Source organism: Hylobates moloch, unplaced genomic scaffold, assembly GCF_009828535.3.
Source record: "Hylobates moloch isolate HMO894 unplaced genomic scaffold, HMol_V3 SCAFFOLD_4, whole genome shotgun sequence".
Lineage (NCBI taxonomy): Eukaryota > Metazoa > Chordata > Mammalia > Primates > Hylobatidae > Hylobates > Hylobates moloch.
Genome location: NW_026652279.1, coordinates 159,910,436 through 159,932,232, shown reverse-complemented (window position 1 = coordinate 159,932,232; position 21,797 = coordinate 159,910,436). Strand labels below are relative to the sequence as shown.

Genomic DNA, 21,797 nt, shown 5'->3' with positions numbered 1-21,797 from the left:
CGGAGCGGGCTGGGCGCCGAGGGCGCACCTGGCGGCCGCGCGGCCGGGCCGGGCCGCAGGAGCAGGCGGAGGCGGAGGCGGAGGCGGAGGCGGCGGGGGCAGGAGGATGTCGCAGCCGCCGCTGCTCCCCGCCTCGGCGGAGACTCGGAAGTTCACCCGGGCGCTGAGTAAGCCGGGCACGGCGGCCGAGCTGCGGCAGAGCGTGTCTGAGGTGGTGCGCGGCTCCGTGCTCCTGGTGAGTGCGGGACGACCGCGGGCCGGGGGAGGGTGGCGGGGGCGCAGGCAGCAGCGGGCCCGGGCTGGGCGCCTCTTAGTCGGCAGGGCTGAGGCAGAGCGGCCGACTCTGCTGGGTCCGCGGAATCAAGAGGTGGGGCCGGCGGGAGGGAGTTGGACAGGGGAGAAGAGAAGGTCCATGGAGGGGCTGCAACTCCCAGACCCCTCCCCGCCACCCAAGATCCTGTCCCCATCGCTGTTCCCTTCCTCCTGGGAAATTTCCGCGGAGTGACGTCGCCCTCTGACTCTTTTCACCCCGCTCTCTCCCAATTTACCTGCTTTATGTCAACTGGGAAATTACACTCTTCCCCCTCCCCCGCATCCCTCCCCTTCCGTGTTTTGGAGGGGCGCAGGGGAATTGAGGTGGGGGCTTCCTCATCCAGTCTGCGCTCAGGGTGGGAGATGCCCCTGCGAACCCTTTGAGTTGGCTGAACTCCAGGAGGGAAGGACTTCGGCATCCTCTCCTGCGCCCCCCACCTCCAAGCCGGTATCCTGAAGTTTGGCCGCCTTTTAGGAAGGCTTGGGGGGCATGATGGGAACCCTCGCTAATTTAGTATTGGTGCAAATTCCTGTGACGTTTGGGGGTTCGAAGCAAGCAAAGCCATCAGCCCAAAATGAATCTTCCCGTGGCAGAACGTCTTTAGAGAATAGGCCTCTGGGTGTGAGGAAAATGAAGTTTTCAATTAACTTTTTCACAGCCAGCGCTGGTCCTGCTGTATTTGGAAACGCACTACAACCCGATTCACCTGGATGGTGCGAGAGTGGAGCGACGTTTGAGCAGGAGCGAGCTCTGCAGGGCAGCTGGAAACTTTTAGCAGCTCCTTGCGTTGCCGCCGGCATTTGTTTTCTTGAAACGGGCTTGTTTATGGGTGGGTGTGACTTGTGTTTGTTGGAACAGTGCAAGAAGATGGGCCTTGGAAGTGGTTGTCTGGGTTTTGTGGGGGATCGTCGGGGCAGAGTGCCGGGCCCCTTAACACGGGCGGATGCATCATTTTGGTGGCAGATCGATGCCCTTCCTGGGCAGACACAGAATTGCGTGAATGACGTTTGTGGAGATTGGAGATGAAGCTTCGCTGATTTCTATATCTAGTTTGCTCAGTTTGAATTTTCTCTCGATTGCTAGCTCTGCCAACTCACTCCAGATTTCTCAAACTCCAGTTTGATCCATAGTAAACAAGGATTTAATTTTTCTATTTTAGGGAAGTCGATTAGGTAAGGAGTAGAGCAGGAGTTGGGAATAGACCAGAACCTGGCCGTCTCTTCCATAACAACTAACTTCTGGGTGGCTTCCTGCATCTTCCTTACTTTTGCCAGTGCATGTTAAGGATAAAGCCTGCAACTTCTTTGGCATCTTTTCTTTTCTGTTCTCACACAGAACTTGGTTCCTTTATCTGGGGCCTGCCGTGGTCATCAGGGATTTGAGGCAGAAGGAGAGTAAATAAAGTGTATCAGTGTGCCATGATTTCCAAAGTGCTGCAGGTACTGGTTTAATAAGCCGTGTAGATGGAGCCCAGGAGTGCTGGTGCAGACACAGCACTGCTGATGTGCAGTAGTCCCCGAATATCTGCCCTTCCCATCGGAGGATGGCCTACTAATGGTGACCTAGGAGTGTCCATTCCCACGTGTGACACACTGCCAACTGTGTTACCTCATGATACTTTAGTAGTACATCCATTTTCCCTGGACACCCTTAAGCATGAAGAGCCAGATGCCCGGCTGTTGTCTTAACTCTTAGTCTCGTCTGTCTGTGGTCACTTGTCTGATGAAACCTGTGATGGAACAGATACAAAATGCAGGAAAGCAGGTGTCCCTGCTGGCGTGTGAGGTCCCCTGGCTGAATGGGAAATAGGAAATGCATTGTGATGGTTCTGAATTGCAGAAGGAAGAATCTGGGAGAGCTTACAGATACTGAAAATTACCCACACACCTCATCCCCCCACCTCCTGCCTGGTACTCTGCCACTGCCTACTTCCTCTAGTGGCTCCAGTGTCTGCCAGGGAGCCACAGCAGGTGCACCTGCCACATAAGTTCTGGCGGGGCTTTGTTGTATGAAGGTTTGGGAGGTGAGGTAAGGTAACCCTGGACTTCTCAGGAGGCAGAGCAGCAACCACGCCAGGTTCAGAATCCCATGGTCTGTGCATCTGTCCTTAGATGGAAATAATTGCTCTGTGTCTGATAACTTGGGTCAGCACTACTACAATGCCCACAATATAAATGCTCAATAAATATTCTTATCTAGCTAATAAAGCAGTTCTGCAGATGGATTTAAAAAAACTACGTATGGGTTTAATAGCTCTTCCCACACTTCAAGTATTGATGAGTGGATGGTCATGAGATCAGAAACAACAAAATTAAATAGTTCAGTGGATGATAAAGGCTGCCATTAAAAACAAGCTTTAAAATGTAAACATAACGTGGGCTTATCCATTTTTCATTGTTCAATAGCTTCATTTTTCATGGGTTCAGGTTCATGGACTTTTATGAATGATTTTGTATTAATTTGTTTGAAAAGCTTGAAAATAAGCATACAAAAAGTAGAGAGAATAGTATAATGAACCTTCATATTTCATCATCCAGATTGAATAATTATCAAGATTTTGCCAAACTTGCTTCATATGTCTCTTCTCCCTATTCTTTTTCATGTATGATTGTGAGTCCCAGGCCTTATATCATTTTACCTCTGTATAACTAGTATATATTACTTAAAAATAGGGTCTATTCTTATATAACTGTGTCATAATAAAATTAACAACTTGTTAGTATGCTCTTCACATTTCCCAGATCATATTTAAAAATCTTTGATTGTTAGTTTGTTCTAATAAGGACCTAAAAAAGCTTTGTAGGCCTTGTCAAACATGGTTAGCTCTTTCATGAGCCTTAGAATTCTTTTTTTTTTTTTTTTTTTCTGAGATGGCGTCTTGCTCTGTCACCCAGGCTGGAGTGCAGTGGCGTGATCTCGGCTCACTGCAACCTCTGCCTCCCAGATTCAAGTGATTCTCTGGCCTCAGCCTCCCGAGTAGCTGGGATTACAGGTGTGTTCTACCATGCCTAGCTGATTTTTGTGTTTTTAGTAGAGATGGGGTTTCATCATGTTGGCTAGGCTGATCTCAAACTCCTGACCTCAGGTGATCTGCCTGCCTCGGCCTCCCAAAGTGCTGGGATTACAGGGGTGAGCCACTGCGCCCGGCCTTATTTATTATTCTTTTAGAGACAATCTTAATCTGTCACCCAGGCTGGAGTGTGGTGGCACGATCATGGCTTGCTGCAGCCTTTGAACTCCCGGATACAAGCAATCCTCTTACCTCAGCCTCCAGAGTAGCTGGGATTACAGGCATGCACCACCATGCCTAGCTAATTTTTGTATTTTTTGTAGAGATGGGGTTTTGCCTTGTTGCCCAGGCTGGTCTCGAACTGGGCTCAAGTAATCCCAAACTCCTGGGATTACAGGTGTGAGCCAGCATACCCAGCCCTAAGCTGCTTTTATAAAAGTAGTGGAGGTACTACTAGGAACATTTTTAACTGTAGGAAAAGTAATTTATGATTTTTGGTAATGAAGGAAGAATCCTCACAATTTCAGAATTAGCTTTCCATAATTTAGAATAGTCAGGAAGGTAGCATGTTCAAAACGTATGCAAGCTCAGAAGAAAAGCTAGAAAGAATTCCCTGAGCAGGGTTGAGTTATGATTACTTTTGGAGCTCCTGAAAGGATTTTACCTCAGCTCTTTCAGATGTATTAAAGATGGCATCATAATGGCCTAGATCTAAGAGGATGTATTAATACCACTCAAGGCCTACAAGTGTCCTTTCTCTGAAAGATTTGTGTGAATATCAGGTCACATCCCTTTGCATGGGCATGCTGACTGTCCTGCACTTGGGTATTAATATACAAGTCTTCTGGCTGCCCGGCTTCCTTACTGATCTTATCTCACTGTGTTCAGCTTCAAACTCTTCTTCTATGTCAAGCCCTTGCCAGCAATGCCACTCCTCACCCCTCTGAGTTCCAACAATACAAATGAAACCAAGTCAGGTCGTTGCTAAATTTCGCTTGGTGTTACTGGAGGAGGGCGGCAGAAGGTATGGGATGGTAGTGTCCCTGAGTCTGCCTGAGGCTTCCCTCACTGCCCCGTTTATTCAGCTCAAGATTCCAGTGCTGTCAGAGGTAATTACGTGAGACTCCAGAAATGGTGTTCTTTGAAATTCTCAAGTAACGTAAAATCTCGTTTTTGGCTATAATTTAAAATCAGATGTCAGTAAGCTGATAACTGGCCAGGGCTTCTCTGCACTGTTTTTCTCCACCCTCCAGTGGAGAAAACAGAAATGTCCCAAAATACAGGAAGCAGGGTGGAGGCCCATCTCGGACTAGATCATCAACAGCAGGTTCCATTCCTTTGGCTTCTAGTCCTTTTGATTATTAGTACACTGTCAGGAGGACATTAGTGAGGCCTTGAGTTTGAACAGGGAGGGAAGGAACTGTGAAATCACCGTCCACATTTACTGAGGGCCGACTCTGGGGCAGGGCTGTCCGCTGGGTGCTAAGAACATGATACCACGTCAGAGTAGGCCCTTGCCCGTGCAGGGTTTATGATCTAAACAGGTAGACGAGTCAGTTACCTACGCTAAGGTGACTAACAATACTAAGGCGCACCACAAAAAGAGTCAAACATGTGGTTCAGTGACCAGAGGAAACGAAAGCGCAGAACCAGTGTATTCGGGAAAGAATTTATTAAGAATTAAACTGGACCTGGAAGATGCAGAGATAAGGGAGACTTCTATCTTTTTTTCTAGGAAAGAATAAGAAATTGAGCAAATGCTTAGTATGCGCAGGTAGGACCAAGAAGGAGCAGAGCAGCTTGGGCAAAGAAGAGCGAGTTTTTGGAGGAAGGGAGAGACGTTTTGAGAAATACAGTTGCCAACTTTGGGAACAATTTCATTGATTGGCTGAGAACACATCCTGAAATAGATTTTTTTCCTTTGTCTTTTTGAAACTATTTCAGGAAAGAAGTTCAAACCAGCCATGAACGTGTGCTTCCTAGAGAGACCTTCCCTAAGTGTAATCCTGAGTGTAAATAGTGTGACTGTTTTCTGTCAGGCAGGCCCAAGAATGGGATGGGAGGTGTGACGTGGAATGGAAAATCCAGTAACAGGCCTGTGTGTGTGTAGGCACTTAGGTACCATGAGAGCAGTAGTCGGATATGGTGAGTTACCATTCAGTAAATGGTGTTACAAATAATATTGTTGGAGCCCTACCTTATAGCACATACTGAAATAAATTATAGTGAAATATAAGAGTTATTTGTAAAATAAAAGAAACCACATAAAACATGGGGGAATAATCATGTAAGACTGGAGAGGGATATTCATGTATTTATTTATTTATTTGAGATGGAGTCTCACTCTGTCACCCAGGCTGGAGTGCAGTGGTGCGATCTTGGCTCACTGCAACCTCTGCCTCCCGGGCTTAAGTGATTCTCCTGTCTCAGCCTCCCAGGTAGCTGGAATTACAGGTGTGTGCCACCATACCCGGCTCATTTTTGTATTTTTAGTAGAGACGGGGTTTCACCATGTTGGCCAGGCTGGTCTTGAACTCCTGACCTCAAGTGATTCACCCACTTTGGCCTCCCAAAATGCTGGGATTACAGGCATGAGCCACCACGCCCGGCCTGGGGAGGGATTTTTGAAGTATGAAAGTTCAGGAAGAAACCAGTTGGACCTGGGCTTTGGAGGTGAGCCTTGGCTTTGCCACTGATTGGCTGAGGACTTCGAGCAACGTATGTTGCCTGAGCCTTAGTTTGCTCATCTGAGAATTGGGATTGGTAGGTATTATCTTAGAGAGTTTTTTAAAAGTAAAGATTAAGTAAGATAATGCATGTAAAGTAGTTGATAGTGAGTGCTTAGCAAATGCAAGCTCTTATTATGTTACTAAAGGAAAAGATTGATTATCTTGACTAAATATTTCTGGAGCCAGCATTTATTGACCACCTATGATGCCCTAGAATGCATCTGAGGGCTTCACACACAGGTTAAGTCACCTCAAGGTCACAGGTGTGGGTATGGGGGCTGGGTCTTGAAGCTTGGCACTGTAACTTCACACCCTGAGCTCCTAGCTACTCTGCCTGTTGCCTCCCCTTGTTAACACTAAACGTCTGTCTCTGTAAGTACCATACAAAAGTCAAACAGTAAGCTTAGAAATAATATTTGCCCTGTAGCTATTTGTCTATAGCGATCTCTTGGTCATAGTGTTAAGTTAAACTTTTTGCTTGGAGGGCTACCCCATTCTACAACTCCACGGCCGCATTCACATGGACATAAGCTGTACTGTAGAGTATGGAATGTAGGTTTGATAAGAATGAGGTTTTAAAAGTGTACCTGTCATAAAATTGTTTTTCTTTAACATAAATCTTTCGTGTACATTCGATGACTGGCTATTGGCCTGACCTGTCTGTGTTTAGTCTTTAACATAAACCAGAATGCAGAATGTTAACAGTGGTTATCTCTGGATGTGGGATGATGGGAAGTTCACTTTTTTTTTCTTCCGATTTTCTGTCCTTCCCAGATTTCTACAGTTGGCATGTATTACTTTTATTACTTTGGTCAATATTGACAGGAGAAATGATTTTGAGAATGTGCTGTGATAATTAGAGCCCTCAGAGCAAGGCCACTTACTCCTAAGAGATAGTTCTTTTTCTTCCTGTTGTATATTTGAACTTCTGCAATTTTAAAAAGTTGCTCAGAACTTAGCAAGTGGTGGAGAGAGGAGGGCTGGGAGTTTCTGAGATGCTGGAGGCTATCTGTCACAGGCTCTGCCCTTGGCTATTCCCTGGCCTGGGGCTTCTTGGCTCTACTGACCCAGCTCTTGTCTTTACTTCTACACTGGCTGTTTGGTCTGCCTCTGCTTCCACACCATCCACAGCTCCCTATCCCCATGACCTGCTCACGTCCTTACTGTGGGGCGGCCTCTCAGTGCTCACCCCATACGACTAAGCACCCTCTTCCCTTCTGTGGAACAGGATTCTCCTGCGTCTCCTCCTTCCTCTCTGATGTCTGTTCCTTTATCTTTTTCACTCTTTGCTGCAGTCACCACACAGGGGTTTTCTTAAAGGATCTCTTCTCCACCACTGGTTTATAGAATTTAATTTTTTCCATTCACTCCGAAGGGGGGCACTACCTCATTGCAATTTCCACAGTTTTATCTCAGTTCTGATTCTCCCCCTTCTACCGCACGTTGTGCCCCACCCTAGACCTGCTTTTCTGTTTTCGTGCCTGACTCTTCTACTTGGCGGTCCTACCAGCTCCTTAAGTTCACCATCTATGAAACATAAATTGCCACTTTTCATCCCAAGTTAGGTAGTCCTTTTTACATTCTTGTTTTAGTGGGGAGTGTCATTTCATCACCAGCTTTGAAATCTCTAACTCCTCCTATGTCTCTTCTCTTTGTCTCCTTTGCCTTCCTCATTCAAGAACCACTACATTCATTACGTTCTGTCATGAACCAGTCATTATGGGCCAAGGACTCCCAGATCTCAGTGGCTTAGAACAGAAAGGTTTATTTCTTCCACAGGCTACCTCTCCATTGAGTGTGGGCTGGGAGCCTAGTTCCATATTGTCCTGGGACCTCAGTTGATGGGACAGCCCCCATCTTGAATGTGGCAGGTCTGTGTGGCAAAAGCAAATCACATGGCAACACCAAACTCAAGGAGCAGGGAAGTACAATCCTTTCTATGTGTCTGCCAAGAGGACTCACATCTTTGGTGAGCAGCACTGATGCCTGCTGCAACCTGGCATCCCCTTTCCTGTCTCCTTTCTTTCCTGGTCTGTGCAGTAGTAGGGTGTATTAGTCCATTTTTGCACTGCGATAAAGACATACCTGAGATTGGGTAATTTATAAAGAAAAGAGGTTTAATTGGCTTATGGTTCTGCGGACTGTACAGGCTTCTGCTTCTGGAGAGGCCTCAGGAAACTTACAATCATGGCAGAGGGTGAAGGGGAAACAGGCACATCTCCACATGGCTGGCAAGAAAGAGGGAGAGCAAAGGGAGCGGTGCTACACACTTTTAAACAACCAGATCTCATGAGAACTCTATCATGAGAACAGCAAGGGGAAGTCTGCCTCCATGATTCAGTCGCCTTCCACCAGGCCCCTCCTCTAACACTGGGGATTTGGATGGGGACACAGAGCCAAACCATATCACAGGGGATAGGATCCTTCTTATCTGGTTTCTTTGCTACCATAATTACTCCATCCTTATAGGTTCAATTCTAAACCCTGAAGACATTAGTATTTCCCATTGCCCTTAGGATACAAACTCTTTCCCTTGGACCATAAGGCTCTCTCCTTATCAGACACCACCCTCCCATTACCCACTGGCTGGGCTTTGTATGCCAGCCTCTCTCATACTCCAGGAGGTAAGAAGCTCTCACTTCTGCCTGGGATAATCATGACCCCTGGCCACCCCTCTCAGTTGCCAGGCCACTCTCTCTGGCCTTTGAAACTGTACTCACATGTCCTGGCCTATCCACGCAAACTAAAACATGCACTGCCTGTTCCTTTCCTTTGACCACTTCTCACAATTTATTTATTTATTTATTTATTTTTGTACATTTGCTTAATGTCTTTTTCCTTCCCTGGACTGTTGGTTCACCATGGTTTTCGCAGGGCCTGGTGCATAGCAGGGGCTCAGTCACATTTTTTGGATGAATGACCAAATCCTGAAGATGCTACATCTGACTCTATATCTTAATTTTATCCTTTTCTTTTCTTTTTTTTTTTTTAAGAAGGAGTCTTGCTCTGTTGCCCAGGCTGGAGTGCAGTGGCGCGATCTTGGCTCACTGCAAGCTCCGCCTCCCGAGTTCACGGCGTTCTCCTACCTCAACCTCCTGAGTGGCTGGGACTACAGGCGCCTGCCACCATGCCCAGCTAATTTTTTTTTGTATTTTTAGTAGAGACGGGGTTTCACCGTGTTAGCCAGGATGGTCTCGATCTCCTGACCTCGTGATCCTCCCGCCTCGGCCTCCCAAAGTGCTGGGATTACAGGCATGAGCCACTGCGCCCAGCCAATTTTATCCTTTTCTTATTTCCTATTACCTCTAATTTCTCTTCCCTGCACCCATTTCTATTTATTTCATCCCAGTTTACCTCCTGCTGCCAGATTAATTTTCCTAATGCACAGGCTCTGTCATATCATGAGTTTCTCATTGCTACATATGACTAATTTGCCAATATTCTTGCACATCAGAATGTGTATCACTTTGAGGCTGGTTCTGTGTTTTAGTTTAGGAAAAGCTGTTCAGATTGTCAGTAAATCCGTATGGGGATCTTTGCATAGGATTTTAAAGCAGCCACACATCTTGGTACAAAATGTATAAGATTAATTTCCTATGTTAGGACCATTTATTTTCACCAATTCCATAGAGCTCCAATGTGTAAAAGAAGACACTGATCTAACTCGTGTTAAATATTTAGTAACTCATTTATCTGAAAGAAAACAAAACAAAACAAAAATACAAGGAATAAAAATCACTGGGAGTGATGTTCATTCACTGAATAATGAGTTTTGCAAGGAGCACATGAATGGTGACATTATATTGTTTACACTTTTATTTTCTGTTTCTTTTTTGACTCCTTATTAGTGAATTTATCTTATTTTGTACTTTTACTTTCTGTTTCTTTCTTGACTTTTTATTGGTAAATTGGTAGCAAGGAGACGTACTGTCTGATGAGAACTTTGAATCTTCCTGCCTCTCTTTCTATGAGGTTGACAGGGATAAATATAATTAAGATAGCGCTTGGGTGTGATGACACTGGAAGACAGGCTGGGTCAGGGCCTGTGGTAGAGACCTCCCCCCTCTATTGAATGTTAATCTGAAAGTGAATCTGAAAGCAGATGGTCATGAACTACCCAGGGTCTCCATTAAGCCCATGAAGTTTATTTTAAAACTCTTAAAATAGATTGAGATTCAAATTGAGATTCATGTAGTCTATTTTTTAAACATTTTATCTTAACAAAGTAGATGTTCAGTCATATAGTTAGGCAAATGTTCTAAGGAAAGATGTTTACCATGCTAAGTTAAAAAAAAAGTTATAAATAGTGCCATTGGCTGGGTGCAGTGGCTAACACCTGTAATCCCAGCACTTCGGGAGGCTGAGGTGGGGCAATACTTGAGCCCAGGAGTTTCAGACCAGCCTGGGCAACAAAGTGAGAACCCATCTCTAAAAAAAAAAAAAACAGAAAGAAAAAAGAAAAAATTAGCTGGGCGTGGTGGCACACACCTGTAGTCCTTAGCTACTGTGGAGGCTGAGATGGGAGGATTGCTTAAGCCCAGGAAGTCATGGCTGCAGTGAGCCCTGATAGAGCCACTGCACTCTAGCCTGGGTGACAGCGAGACTGTCTCAAAAAAAAAAAAAAAAAAAAAAAAAAGTACTACAGCTGACCTTTGAACAACATGGGTTTGAACTGTACAGGTCCACTTATATGCAGATTTAAAAAGTAAGTGTATTGTAAACATTTTTGAAGATGTGCAACAATTTGAAAAAACTCACAGATGAACTGCATAGCCATTGAAGAAATTAAGAAAAAGGTATGTCATTAATATGTAAAATAATGTGTAGATACTGGTCTATTTTATCATTTACTACTGTACATGATACACAAATCTATTATAAAAGTTAAAATTTATCAAAACTTACCCACACAAACACAGACCATACATGGTGCCATTTACAGTCCAGAGAAACAAATATAAAGATGCAACATTAACTCATAACTACATAAAATTAACTATAGTACGTATTATACTACTGTAATGATTTCATAGCCACCTCCTGTAGCTATTGTGGTGAGTGTTGTGTTGTGAATATCCACTTAAAACACCGTGTGACACCAATCATCCCTATGTGAGCAGTTCCTCTTTCCAGTGCTGACCCAAAAAGAAGAGGAGGAGGCAAAATTTAATGTAAGTAGAGAGTTTATTTGGGCCAAGCTTGCTGCAACTCAGGAGCAAAGGTTCAGATTGCCCTAAATATACACTCTGATTAACAGCAGTTACAAGTGGATTTTTAAAGGAAAAGAAGAGGCAGTTTCTGAGTTGTTTACCAAGAATTCACATGAAAACAACATGAGCTGTTGATTGGCTATCTGTTGTTCTTTCTATCACACATTCTGGGAACATGAAGATAATGGGGGAGGCAGCTAGTCAGGAACCAAATGACTTTTAACAGTTGCCCCTGGGCACGGAGTGGGGTGACCCGAAGTCTCATACTCATGTCTCTTCTCTGGGCCTGCATAGTTCACATAGCTCAGACTGCTCCGAGCTGTTTTTCTTTTCTCTCTAGTAAATTGCTTATTGCAGTAAAAAGTGATCTCGTGCCTTCTTCTATATGATGTTTAGTGCAATACCATAGACATTGAATAACACCATTGGACCCTTACAAAGTGCCAGCCCTTACAAAGATCCTGGAAGTGCTCCTAGGAAACAGAAGTCATGACATTACAAGAAATAGTTGAATTACTTGATATGTTTTGTAGACTGTGGTCTGCAGCTGCAGTTGCCTGCCATTTTAAGATAAGTGAATCCAGTTTAAGGACCATTGTGAAAAAAGGAAATTTGTGAGCTGTTGCTGTAGCTGCGTCAGCAGGCATAAAAACCTTGCACTTCTTGCAAAATACCTTTTTATTTTGTAGTGAAAATGCAGCTTTTATTTGGGCACAGGATTGCTATAGAAAGGAGTACCTATAGACTAATGACTTGAGAAAAAGTGAAGTCATTATATGACAACTTAAAGCAAAAGGAATGTGAAGGATCTGAAGCTGGAGAATCTAATGCCAGCAAAGGATGGTTTGATAATTCTAGAAAGAATTTTGGCTTTAAAAATATCAAGATAACAGGAGAAGCAGTTCTGCCAACCAAGAGGCAGCATACAAGCTCCCAGATGCTGTTAAGAAAATCATTGAGGAGAAAGGATATCTGCCTGAACAGGGTTTTAATACAGATTAAAGTGCCCTATTCTGGAAAAAATGCCACAAAGGACATAATTTAGTGAGGAAGAAAAGTGAGCACCAGGATTGAAGGCAGGAAGGATTAGGCCAAATACCGTTTGTGCAAATGCAATTAGGTTTGTGATCAGGACTGCTCTTTTCTATAAAGCTGCCAACCCCCAAGCCTTGACAGACAGGGTCTGTCATCCAGGCTGGAGTGCAGTGGTGTGATTTTGGCTCACTGAAGTCTTGACCTCCCAGGCTCAAGCAATCCTCCCATCTCAGCCTTGCAAGTAGCTAGGACTATAAGTGTGTGCCATGATGCCTGGCTCAATTTTGTATTTTTTGTAGAGATGGGGTTTTGCCATGTTGCCCAGGCTAGTCTCAAACTCGAGTTCAAGTGATCTTCCTGCCTCAGCGTCCCACATGCTGGGATTACACGTGTGTGCCACCATGCCTGGCCCCTGGAATTCTTTAAGTAAAAGGCATGGTTAAACATTCTGAGAGCACAGAAGAACAATTTAGAATGGCTGTTTTCTTTGTCTGACTAAAGCCTCAGGGTTAGTGGGTATAGATAGCATCAGCGAGGTAGTGGTATTGGTTTTGTGATCACTGGGGATGCATGAAAGAATGCTCTGGTGGGGGTGAGCTGATGCCAAACCCCATCTTTAGTTTCCCTCAGTTTCATCAGTGCTTTGTCCCTGAAGTCAGGAAGTACCTTGCTAACAAGAGAGTGCCTTTTAAAGTTCTTTTGATATTATACAATGCCCCTGGCCACCCAGAACACATGAGTTCAACACCAAAGACATCAAAGTGGTCTACTTGTTCCCAAACACAATGTCCTACTTCACCCTCTAAATCAGGTTCCATAAGGGCTTTTAAGGCTCAGTGCACACTGTACTTTATGGAAAGGATCGTAGCGCTGTGGAAGACAACCCAAATAGAACATCATGAAAGTCTGGAAGGAGTGTATCATTGAAGGATACCGTCATTGTTGTAGAAAAAGCAGTGAAAGCCATCAAGTCTGAAACACATTTCTGCTGGAGGAAACTGTATCCAGATGTTGTGCATGACTTCACAGGATTTATGACAGAGCCAATCAAGGAAACCATGAAAGAGATTGTGGATATAGCAAAAAAGGTGGGGCTGGGGTGAAGGGTTTCAAGATAAAGATCTTGGAGAAATTCAAGCACTAATAGACACCACACCAGAGCAATTAACAAAAGAGGTCTGATGGAGATTAGTGCTTCCGAACTAGTGCCCCATGATGAGGAATAAGACGTAGAAGAAGAGGCACTGCTAGAAAAGAAGTTAACATCAGAGAGCCGGGCGCAGTGGCTCACGCTTGTAATCCCAGCACTTTGGGAGGCCGAGGCGGGCGGATCACGAGGTCAGGAGATCAAGACCACGGTGAAACCCTGTCTCTACTAAAAATACAAAAAATTAGCCGGGCGTGGTGGCGGGCGCCTGTAGTCCCAGCTACTCCGAGGCTGAGGCAGGAGAATGGCGTGAACCCGGGAGGCGGAGCTTGCAGTGAGCCGAGATCGCATCACTGCACTCCAGCCTGGGCGACAGAGCGAGACTCTGTCTCAAAAAAAAAAAAAAAGTTAACATCAGACAGTCTGGCAGAAGCGTTCTAATTATTCAAGAGTGCTTTTCACTTCTTTTATGGCATGGATCCCTTTAAGATACGGGCACTGAAACCAAAGCAAATGGTGGAAGGATTGGTACTATATAGAAACAGTTTTAGAGAAATTAAAAAACTAAAAAGCAAGACAGAAATTACATATTTCGGTACAGTTACACCTAGTGTTCCTGCCTCTCTTGCCTCCTGTCCCACAACCTCCACCTCTACTGCCTCTGCCACCCCTGAGACAGCAAGACCAGTCCCTCCTCATCCTCTTCCTTAGCCTACTCAGTATGAAGACGATGAAGTCCTTTATGATGATCCACTTCCATTTAACAAATAGTAAGTATATTTTCTCTTCCTTACGATTAATAATGTTTTCTTTTCTCTAGCATACTTGATTGTAAGAATAGAGGGTAATAGCAGGGCACAGTGACTCACACCTGTTATTGTGGCACTTTGGAAGGCCAAGGTAGATGGATGGCTTGAGCCCAGGAGTTCAAGGCCAGCCTGGGCAACATGGCAAAAAAAAAAAAAAAAAAAAAAAAGGCCAGGCATGGTGGCATGCACCTGTAGTTCCAGCTACTTGGGAGGCTGAAGTGGGAGGATGGCTTGAGCCTGGGAGGTTGAGGCTGCAGTGAGCTGTGTTCACACCACTGCACTCCAGCCTGGGCAAAAGAGCAAGACCCTGTGTCAAAAAACAAAAAACAAAAAAACCAGTATAATATATATCATATACAAATTATGTGTTAATTGTTTATCAGTAAGGCTTCCAGTCAACTGTAGGCTATTAGCCAGGTTTCTGGGGAGTCAAAAGTTATAGGTGGATTTTTGACTGTGCAGGGGGTTGGTAGCTCTAACTCCTGCGTTGTTCAAGAGTTAACTGTAATATACAGAACTATTTACTTTTTTATGAAAAAAACAAGCAATATTTTGTTCACGCAAAAAAGTTTATGATCTTACAGATTCTAAAGTAAGCCATTCTCTTCTGTTTCAAGAATAAGTTAAATATCAAATGTTTATTCCCTCAGTTCTAAACGTAGAAATGCAGTTGTATAACCAAGTTTCTGTTACTAGGGGGATAGTTCTTGCCATGGATGGCAGTAGGATATAGTGTGTGAGAACTTGGGCAGGAGGCTTCAGCCCCAGCTCTTCCATCTACTAGTTCTGCCTTCTCAGTTTCTTCACCCAGAGAGTGGACATTTTAATAGCACTTACCCCATAGATCTTTGTACTTAAGTGAGCAATTGCATATAAAGCACTTAGAATAGGGCCTGGCACACAGTAAATACTCACTAAGTGCGCAAGCTGTGGTCATTTATGGGGGCAAGGTAAAGAAATACCATATTACTCTTTAAAGTGCTGCTTGAGGAGAATTTATAACACAGGAAAATTACAATGTTGAGCAAAAAAAAGCAGAAATGTATGTGGTCACAATTGTGTGAAAACATTATGTGTAAGAAAAATGTTGGGAGGAAACACATGAAAAGATAGGAATATGATTTGTTCTTTATATATTCTAGGATTTCCCAGCTGTTTTACTTTCTTAAGTGAGTAGGTAATAATCTATTAAGAAAAAGCAAATACATTGAATATTGGAAGGAAAGTTTGTACTACATGTAAGTTGTTCAAGTTGGTATGCCTGAAAATTACACTTGTATATCTTAGTGCTTGTACACATGGGCATTGTGATGTAAAATATGTTCCAGAAGGAGGGCACACACATGTATGTTGGAAGCAAAAATATTGTCAACAGTTAAGAGCCTTGCATTAAATGCTCATAGAGGTGGGATGCCCCTGTGAAACAATGCAACTTTGCATTTGACTGTTTTATAAAGTTCTTTAAAAAAAAAAAAAAGTCTATCTTTGGCCTCTGAAAATCTGGTCAGATAGACAGGGATAGTTTTATTATTTCTGTTTCTTGGTGAGGAATTAAAGACCAGAGAAATCAAGTGACTTGCTTAATTAAGGTCACCTGGCTAACCTTAACCCTTTTCCTGGCAAGATGGCAGAGATTGTCTAAAAGTGACAAAACATTTTAAGATATAATTTTGAAGTTGGAGTTTCTTGAAAACTTTTAAGTGATTAGCTTGAATCATTAAACATATTTTTTGGAAAGTACCACTAATTCTATGGGTTTATAGAAATGCGTGACATGAAAGTGAAATCATATTCTTTTGGAGATGAAAGTTATCTTTCGTGGTCATCTGGTCCAACTTCCTAATTTTGCAGACGAGGAAGATGAAGTCAGCCATGGATAAACCTTTGTGGTCATACAGCTAGTTATAGAGAGACAAGAACAAAATCGAGTTTGCTTACTCCTGGTCCAGTGAATTTTCCAGTGACTATAGGAAATAATCACATTACTTTGTTTACACTTGTGTGTTGTCAAGTGTCGTTGGTAATCAGATAATAGGAGACTATGAAACATGTATTTGCACCATGGATCTCCTCCCTGCTTGTATATTTCATTAGTCCCAAGCTAGTTTGTTGGTGAAATTGATACTCATATTTCCACAAGCCAAGAAAGGAGTTCTGCATTTCTATTTAAGGGGTATTAGGATGAAAGGGAGAAAGAAATAAAAAGCAAAACTTGGAAAATTAATCTAAAAAAGGTCTCAGTAGTAACTTATTCATGAAAGAAGAACTAATTTAGTAGTCAGTGTTATTGAAGGGACAGAATATCACAGTTTTACATGTACATTGGTTAAAATTATGATGTGGCTTGAGAAAAAACCTCCCTGGGCCTATTAACCTAAAATTTGTTAGTGTAGAATAAGCTCTGTTAATCTAGGTCATTTTACATTTCAGGCTGCTTTGCATTGGCTAAAATAAATATTCAGCTGTAAATGACAATTTGGTTCAAACTGTATTATTATAGAAAGAGTTGCATTTCTAAGATTGTTTAGAGGACTTATTTAATCTGTCATTCTAACATATTGCTGTTTTCTTAAGTAGAAAGCAGAGTTCCTATGGTGATAGCAGAGGTGCCATAATATTTATAGTATAGTAGGTTCATCTGTAAACTATTATACTAGCTAGAATTTACAGGATATTTAATCTCGTAGGTTAACTTTTTCCTTCTCAGGCTTTTACTGTGTTCATTTTGCCATTTTTATTTTCCTTCGCTATTCTTTTAAGAATCTTCTATGTTATTTTTTGCCTAAAAGATTGAAAGTAACTGCTATTAAATGATTTTTTTTTTTTTTTTTAAACTGAAGGATGTATGTGCTTAACTAATTTCTGTGGAGTTCGTGAAAAACTGATTGAGGTATTAGGGGTTTTTTTGTTTGTTTTTTTTTGAGATGGAGTCTCGCTTTGTCGCCCAGGCTGGAGTGCAGGGCGTGACCTGGGCTTACTGCAAGCTCCGCCTCCCGGGTTCAAGTGATTCTGCTTCAGCCTCCCCAGTACCTGGGATTACAGGCGCCCACCACCGCGCCCAGCTAATTTTCTGTATTTTTAGTAGAGATGGGGTTTCTTCATGTTGGCCAGGCTGGTTTCGAACTTCTGACCTCAGGTGATCTGCCACCTGGGCCTCCCAAAGTGCTGGGATTACAGGCATGAGCCACTGCGCCCGTCCAGGGTATTAGGTTTTTAAAGAGACTTTATTAGTTCTCCACTGAAAACTCAGAGGGGCGGAGATTCCTGACAGTGTTGGTTTCTCCTTGAAGTTACTAAACACGTTGGTGTTGAGATTTCCGTCATGTGTAAGAGGTGGCATGAGAGAAAAGAGATCACCAGTAGCAGATGAGGGTTTCTTGAATTGAGGATAGTCACAGTTGGTGATTCCATATCCTGGTCTGGAGTATCGATGCTGGGGCGGGAGGTGGGGGGTTGAAGATTATGGGCTGTGGAGAACCATATGTGGGGTATTGGGAATGGGTTCTTTCTGTAGGCTTAGGGAACTCCATTTGACGGGGGAGAGTTTCAGAATAGCTCCCAGAATTTGAGAGAACAACAGATGTTTTTTCCATGGCTTCAGTTGTTAGACATTGTAAAAAAAAAAAAGCTTCTGTCCTTTCAATGTGGAGTCTTGGCATCTTGGATATCCTCCACCCTGGGCAATAGGCCCCAAAGCAGCCCTACCTCACCATCTCCTGGGCAACTCAGTGGGAGAATCAGCATATTCCAGTGAGCATTGCATTTCATGTCAGGAGAATGGGATTTTGCCCATACAACTTACTCCTTTATGGTCTTGGCCTGGTGCCTATGGGTGGCACCTGCATAGTGGAGAAGTCACTGACCAGCCTGGAGTTGATTTAAGCTGCAGAGCTGATTCCTTTCTGACCAAATCATTTGGTTTTGAGTCTGGCCTGGTGCAGACCTGGAGCTCACTTCCATCTGCAGTGACCTTTGGGAGAGAAGGGGGCAGAGGCCAGATGGAATCCAGTCTTCTCTGCTGCAGGCTTCCCTTGTGATCTTTTTCCACATTCTCAGGCCAGGGCATCTTTCCCTGGAATTTGGAGAGGATTCAGTGTCCTCTTTTAGTTAAGGATCTTAGCAGATCTTGAGTCATTTTTGAGTTCTTAATGATGATGTTAGCAGAGAAAAATGTAGTGCTGTTAGAAGTTTTTAAAGCCCTCATACCTTAGTATTGAGTAGGTCTCAGGTTGTCACTGATGATTCATTGACTCAACAAACACTGAAGAAAGGTAAACATTTGGTAAAGACACTATCCTTGTCCTCAAGGAGCATGGAATCTGGAGTGGACAAAGGAACACAGATGGGACCCAGGGAGCTTTGGTGTTAAGGTCCTCTTTGAGGGTCCTCTGCTGCTTGGCTGTTTTGCTCCTGGAAGGAAGAAGGAAGGTTGTGACCAGTGCAGATGGAGTTTTTAGGAAGGTGTCAAGACTGAAGTCAGCCTTCTGGGTAGTAGAAACATACTGGGACCTACTTATCTATTACACTCCTTTTGCAAGATTCAGAAACCGGACGTTTAATATGGCTGTTACTCATGGGAGTAGTGATAGGATATTTCTCTTGTAAAGATTCTGGGTAGTGGCAGAAGAAATTATCATGAATGAGATGCATGCAGTGAGAATTGTGGGTCAGGACTCCAAGGAACAGGCTAGAGAGATGGGATGGGAGGCTTTTTATTTTTATGGTAATGTAGATATTAACAACCTAAGGACTCCTAAAATTAGTATTTTGTAGCTATATGCAGGTAATTTCCTTTTAAGCTAGCTAGGGAAAACAGGGCATTTAAGAGATTTAGTTCTCTTGGCATTTAGAATATGCTCCATAGGTGCAAAGATCCCCAAAATATGCAAGGAGTTGGATCTTAATGATGTCCTTAATTAACCCCAGAAACCGTGTTAAGCTTGTTAAATCATATAGTATATTAACATATTAAACTTATATTAAGTAACATAGTATATTATTATAGTTCTTTGTCTATCATAGTTGATATAGAATTGAAAATGAAACCAGTTTTCCTTAGAAAATGAAACCAGTTTTTGTGGAGTTCTAGTTTAAAAATAATCTGAAATTATTGTGTGTACTGGGCATGAAAAGAAAATTCAGTCTTTTTTTTTTTTTTTTTTTTGAGAGACGGGGTTTCACCGTGGTCTCGATCTCCTGACCTCGTGATCTGCCCGCCTCGGCCTCCCAAAGTGCTGGGATTACAAGCGTGAGCCACCGCGCCCGGCCCAGTCTTTTTTTAAGCTCCGTAGAACGCAAATTTGCATGGCACCATTCCTTGGGGTTTTAGTGATTGTAAAAGATGCTGAATACTTAGCTTGGGGGCTTTTGGAAACAAGGTGACATTCTGCTGATTTGCAGTGGGGCTAATGGTCATTGTTTCTAGAAAAATACCACTTTTTGAGTGCCAAGAAACATGCTGAAGTACTAAAGTTGGTTCTTAGATAAAGATGTGTACACTTGTGTTAGCCTTGATCTTTGTTTAGTTTTATCTTTTTTACTTTTGCCATTCAGGATATGTGTGGATCATGTTAATCTCCTGGGTAAAGAAATGAACAAGTATTTATTTGATTGGCAAACAAATAAGCATGCACATGTATTTTATAGATGCCTGAAAACTGTTTCCCACATATATCTGAACTGATAAATTTTAAATTTCACACATGCATCAATTAAGTGAACACATTTGTTGAGTCCGAACTATGTGCCAAGCACTGTGCTAGGTGCTTTGAGGAATCAGGATGAGTGAGACAGATCCTGTCCCATCTTGCCGACTGACTAATAGGAGAGAGAAGATTGCAAAATGAGCTTCATGTATACCTAATAGAAGATTGTATCATTGGAGAGTTGTTTTTTTTTTTTTTTTTGAGACGGAGTCTCGCTCTGTCGCCCAGGCTGGAGTGCAGTGGCACCATCTCGGCTCACTGCAAGCTCTGCCTCCCGGGTTCACGCCATTCTCCTGCCTCAGCCTCTCCGAGTAGCTGGGACTACAGGCGCCCGCCACCACGCCCGGCATCATTGGAGAGTTATAAGTAAAGTGTTAAAGAGGTCTCAGGAGAGAGATTACCTCCAGTGGAGGGAATCAGAAAAAGGGTAATGAAGGAAATGTGAGAGATACAAATTATTCTAGATAGAGGGACCCTTAGGAGCGCAGGCCTCGAGGAAGGAAATCATGGCATGTACTTGGGAAACAGTGAGTAGTTGAGTCTGGTGTCATGTATAGAGGGTTAGAGGTACACAGATTCTGGTCACCCAGGGAGTGAGGAGGGCGGACAAGACCAGGCTGTGGAGTGTTGACTTGATGCTTTGTTGTGGGTTTTCGAGCTAGAAGGCCTCAAGATTAGAACTTTGCTGTGGGAATACAGTGACTGTGTTGTCAGAGCTTAGTTGCTGGGGAGTGGGTGGGGTTAGAAACCTGGGGGTTGAGGTGTTACTCAGGAGACTTTTGCCATAATTTAGGCAGGAGGTAATGAGGGCAGGAAGTAATGTGTAAATTATGTGTAAGAAGTATTTTGGGACTAAGCTGATGTGTATTTGAACCTGATTAGATTAGGACATATATTTATTCAATGCATTTTGATTAATAATCCTCCTTCCTCCCATCACACAGTGAGCTTGGAGCTCCCTGGCCAGGTGAGGTCAAGAAGCAAGAGGCATTAACTATAGCCTTAGGTTTCAGCCGTGCGTGACCGTGGCTGGGACTGTGGTGATGCAGAAACCTGAGAACATCCAGCCCGTTACACAGGCCTTGAGAAGAGTGTAGAATTTATCTGGTCCTTTGCTTTCAGATAATTTCAGATAAACCATTGCAGACAGATGAGAATCTCATCTCCCCTTATAAACCACCAGCAGAGAAACGGATTAGCAGTGAGCTATTAGGGGCCCTTCATTTTTTAGAGAGTGTTTAGGGTAGAACAGACAGCTTTAAAAACCATTTATCTTGTCCTCTTTAAAATACTCAGTCATAATCAGTGTGCTTAATCATGAGGCCCCCGACCAGCTGTCTTCTCCACCACTGTCTTCAAAGCTGACATTTTGACTTCATATCAGTTTTCAGGAATGTCCTTTCCATGCTTCCCTTTGAAGGGAAAAATGAAAGAAGCCTTTAAAAATGGTAAGCTCATAAACAGTTATTTAGAGAGGGGATGTAAATTTAGGTAATTTATTTTGTTGTGCTTTTTTGCACGTTTTTGTAGTTTACTTTTTCCAGGTGAGAGAAAATAAATGTGCAGCAGGGGCCCCAGTTCATTTTTAGATGTGAACCTCTTTCACATTTCCAAATAAAACCTCAGTCACTGCATGGATTGGTAAATTATGGATGGAAAACTGTTCTCAGTTTTCCTCCTCTTAGATTTCTTTGCTTCATGTGACCACAGATCTCTCTTTTCTTTGAAAGTCCACCTTCCTTTGATATCCAAATACTGTCACTGCCACCTGTTATTTATCAATATAGTGACAGCAGTTATAATGATAAGTCTTTCTTTGCATCCTTCTCTCTGTTTCAT

General features: G+C 43.2%; 1 protein-coding gene across 5 annotated transcripts in view; it reads left to right on the top strand.

The window, feature by feature from the left end:
- Positions 1-67: 67 nt before the first annotated feature.
- Positions 68-21,797, top strand: part of DOCK9 (dedicator of cytokinesis 9) — a 293,481-nt gene continuing 271,751 nt past the window's right edge. For all 5 annotated transcript variants that reach the window (XM_032151176.2, XM_058438033.1, XM_058438030.1 and 2 more), the window contains exon 1: positions 68-235. In XM_032151176.2, coding sequence (XP_032007067.1) covers positions 107-235 — 129 coding nt within the window. In that variant the 5' untranslated portion in view covers positions 68-106. The remainder of the gene's footprint in view (positions 236-21,797) is intronic.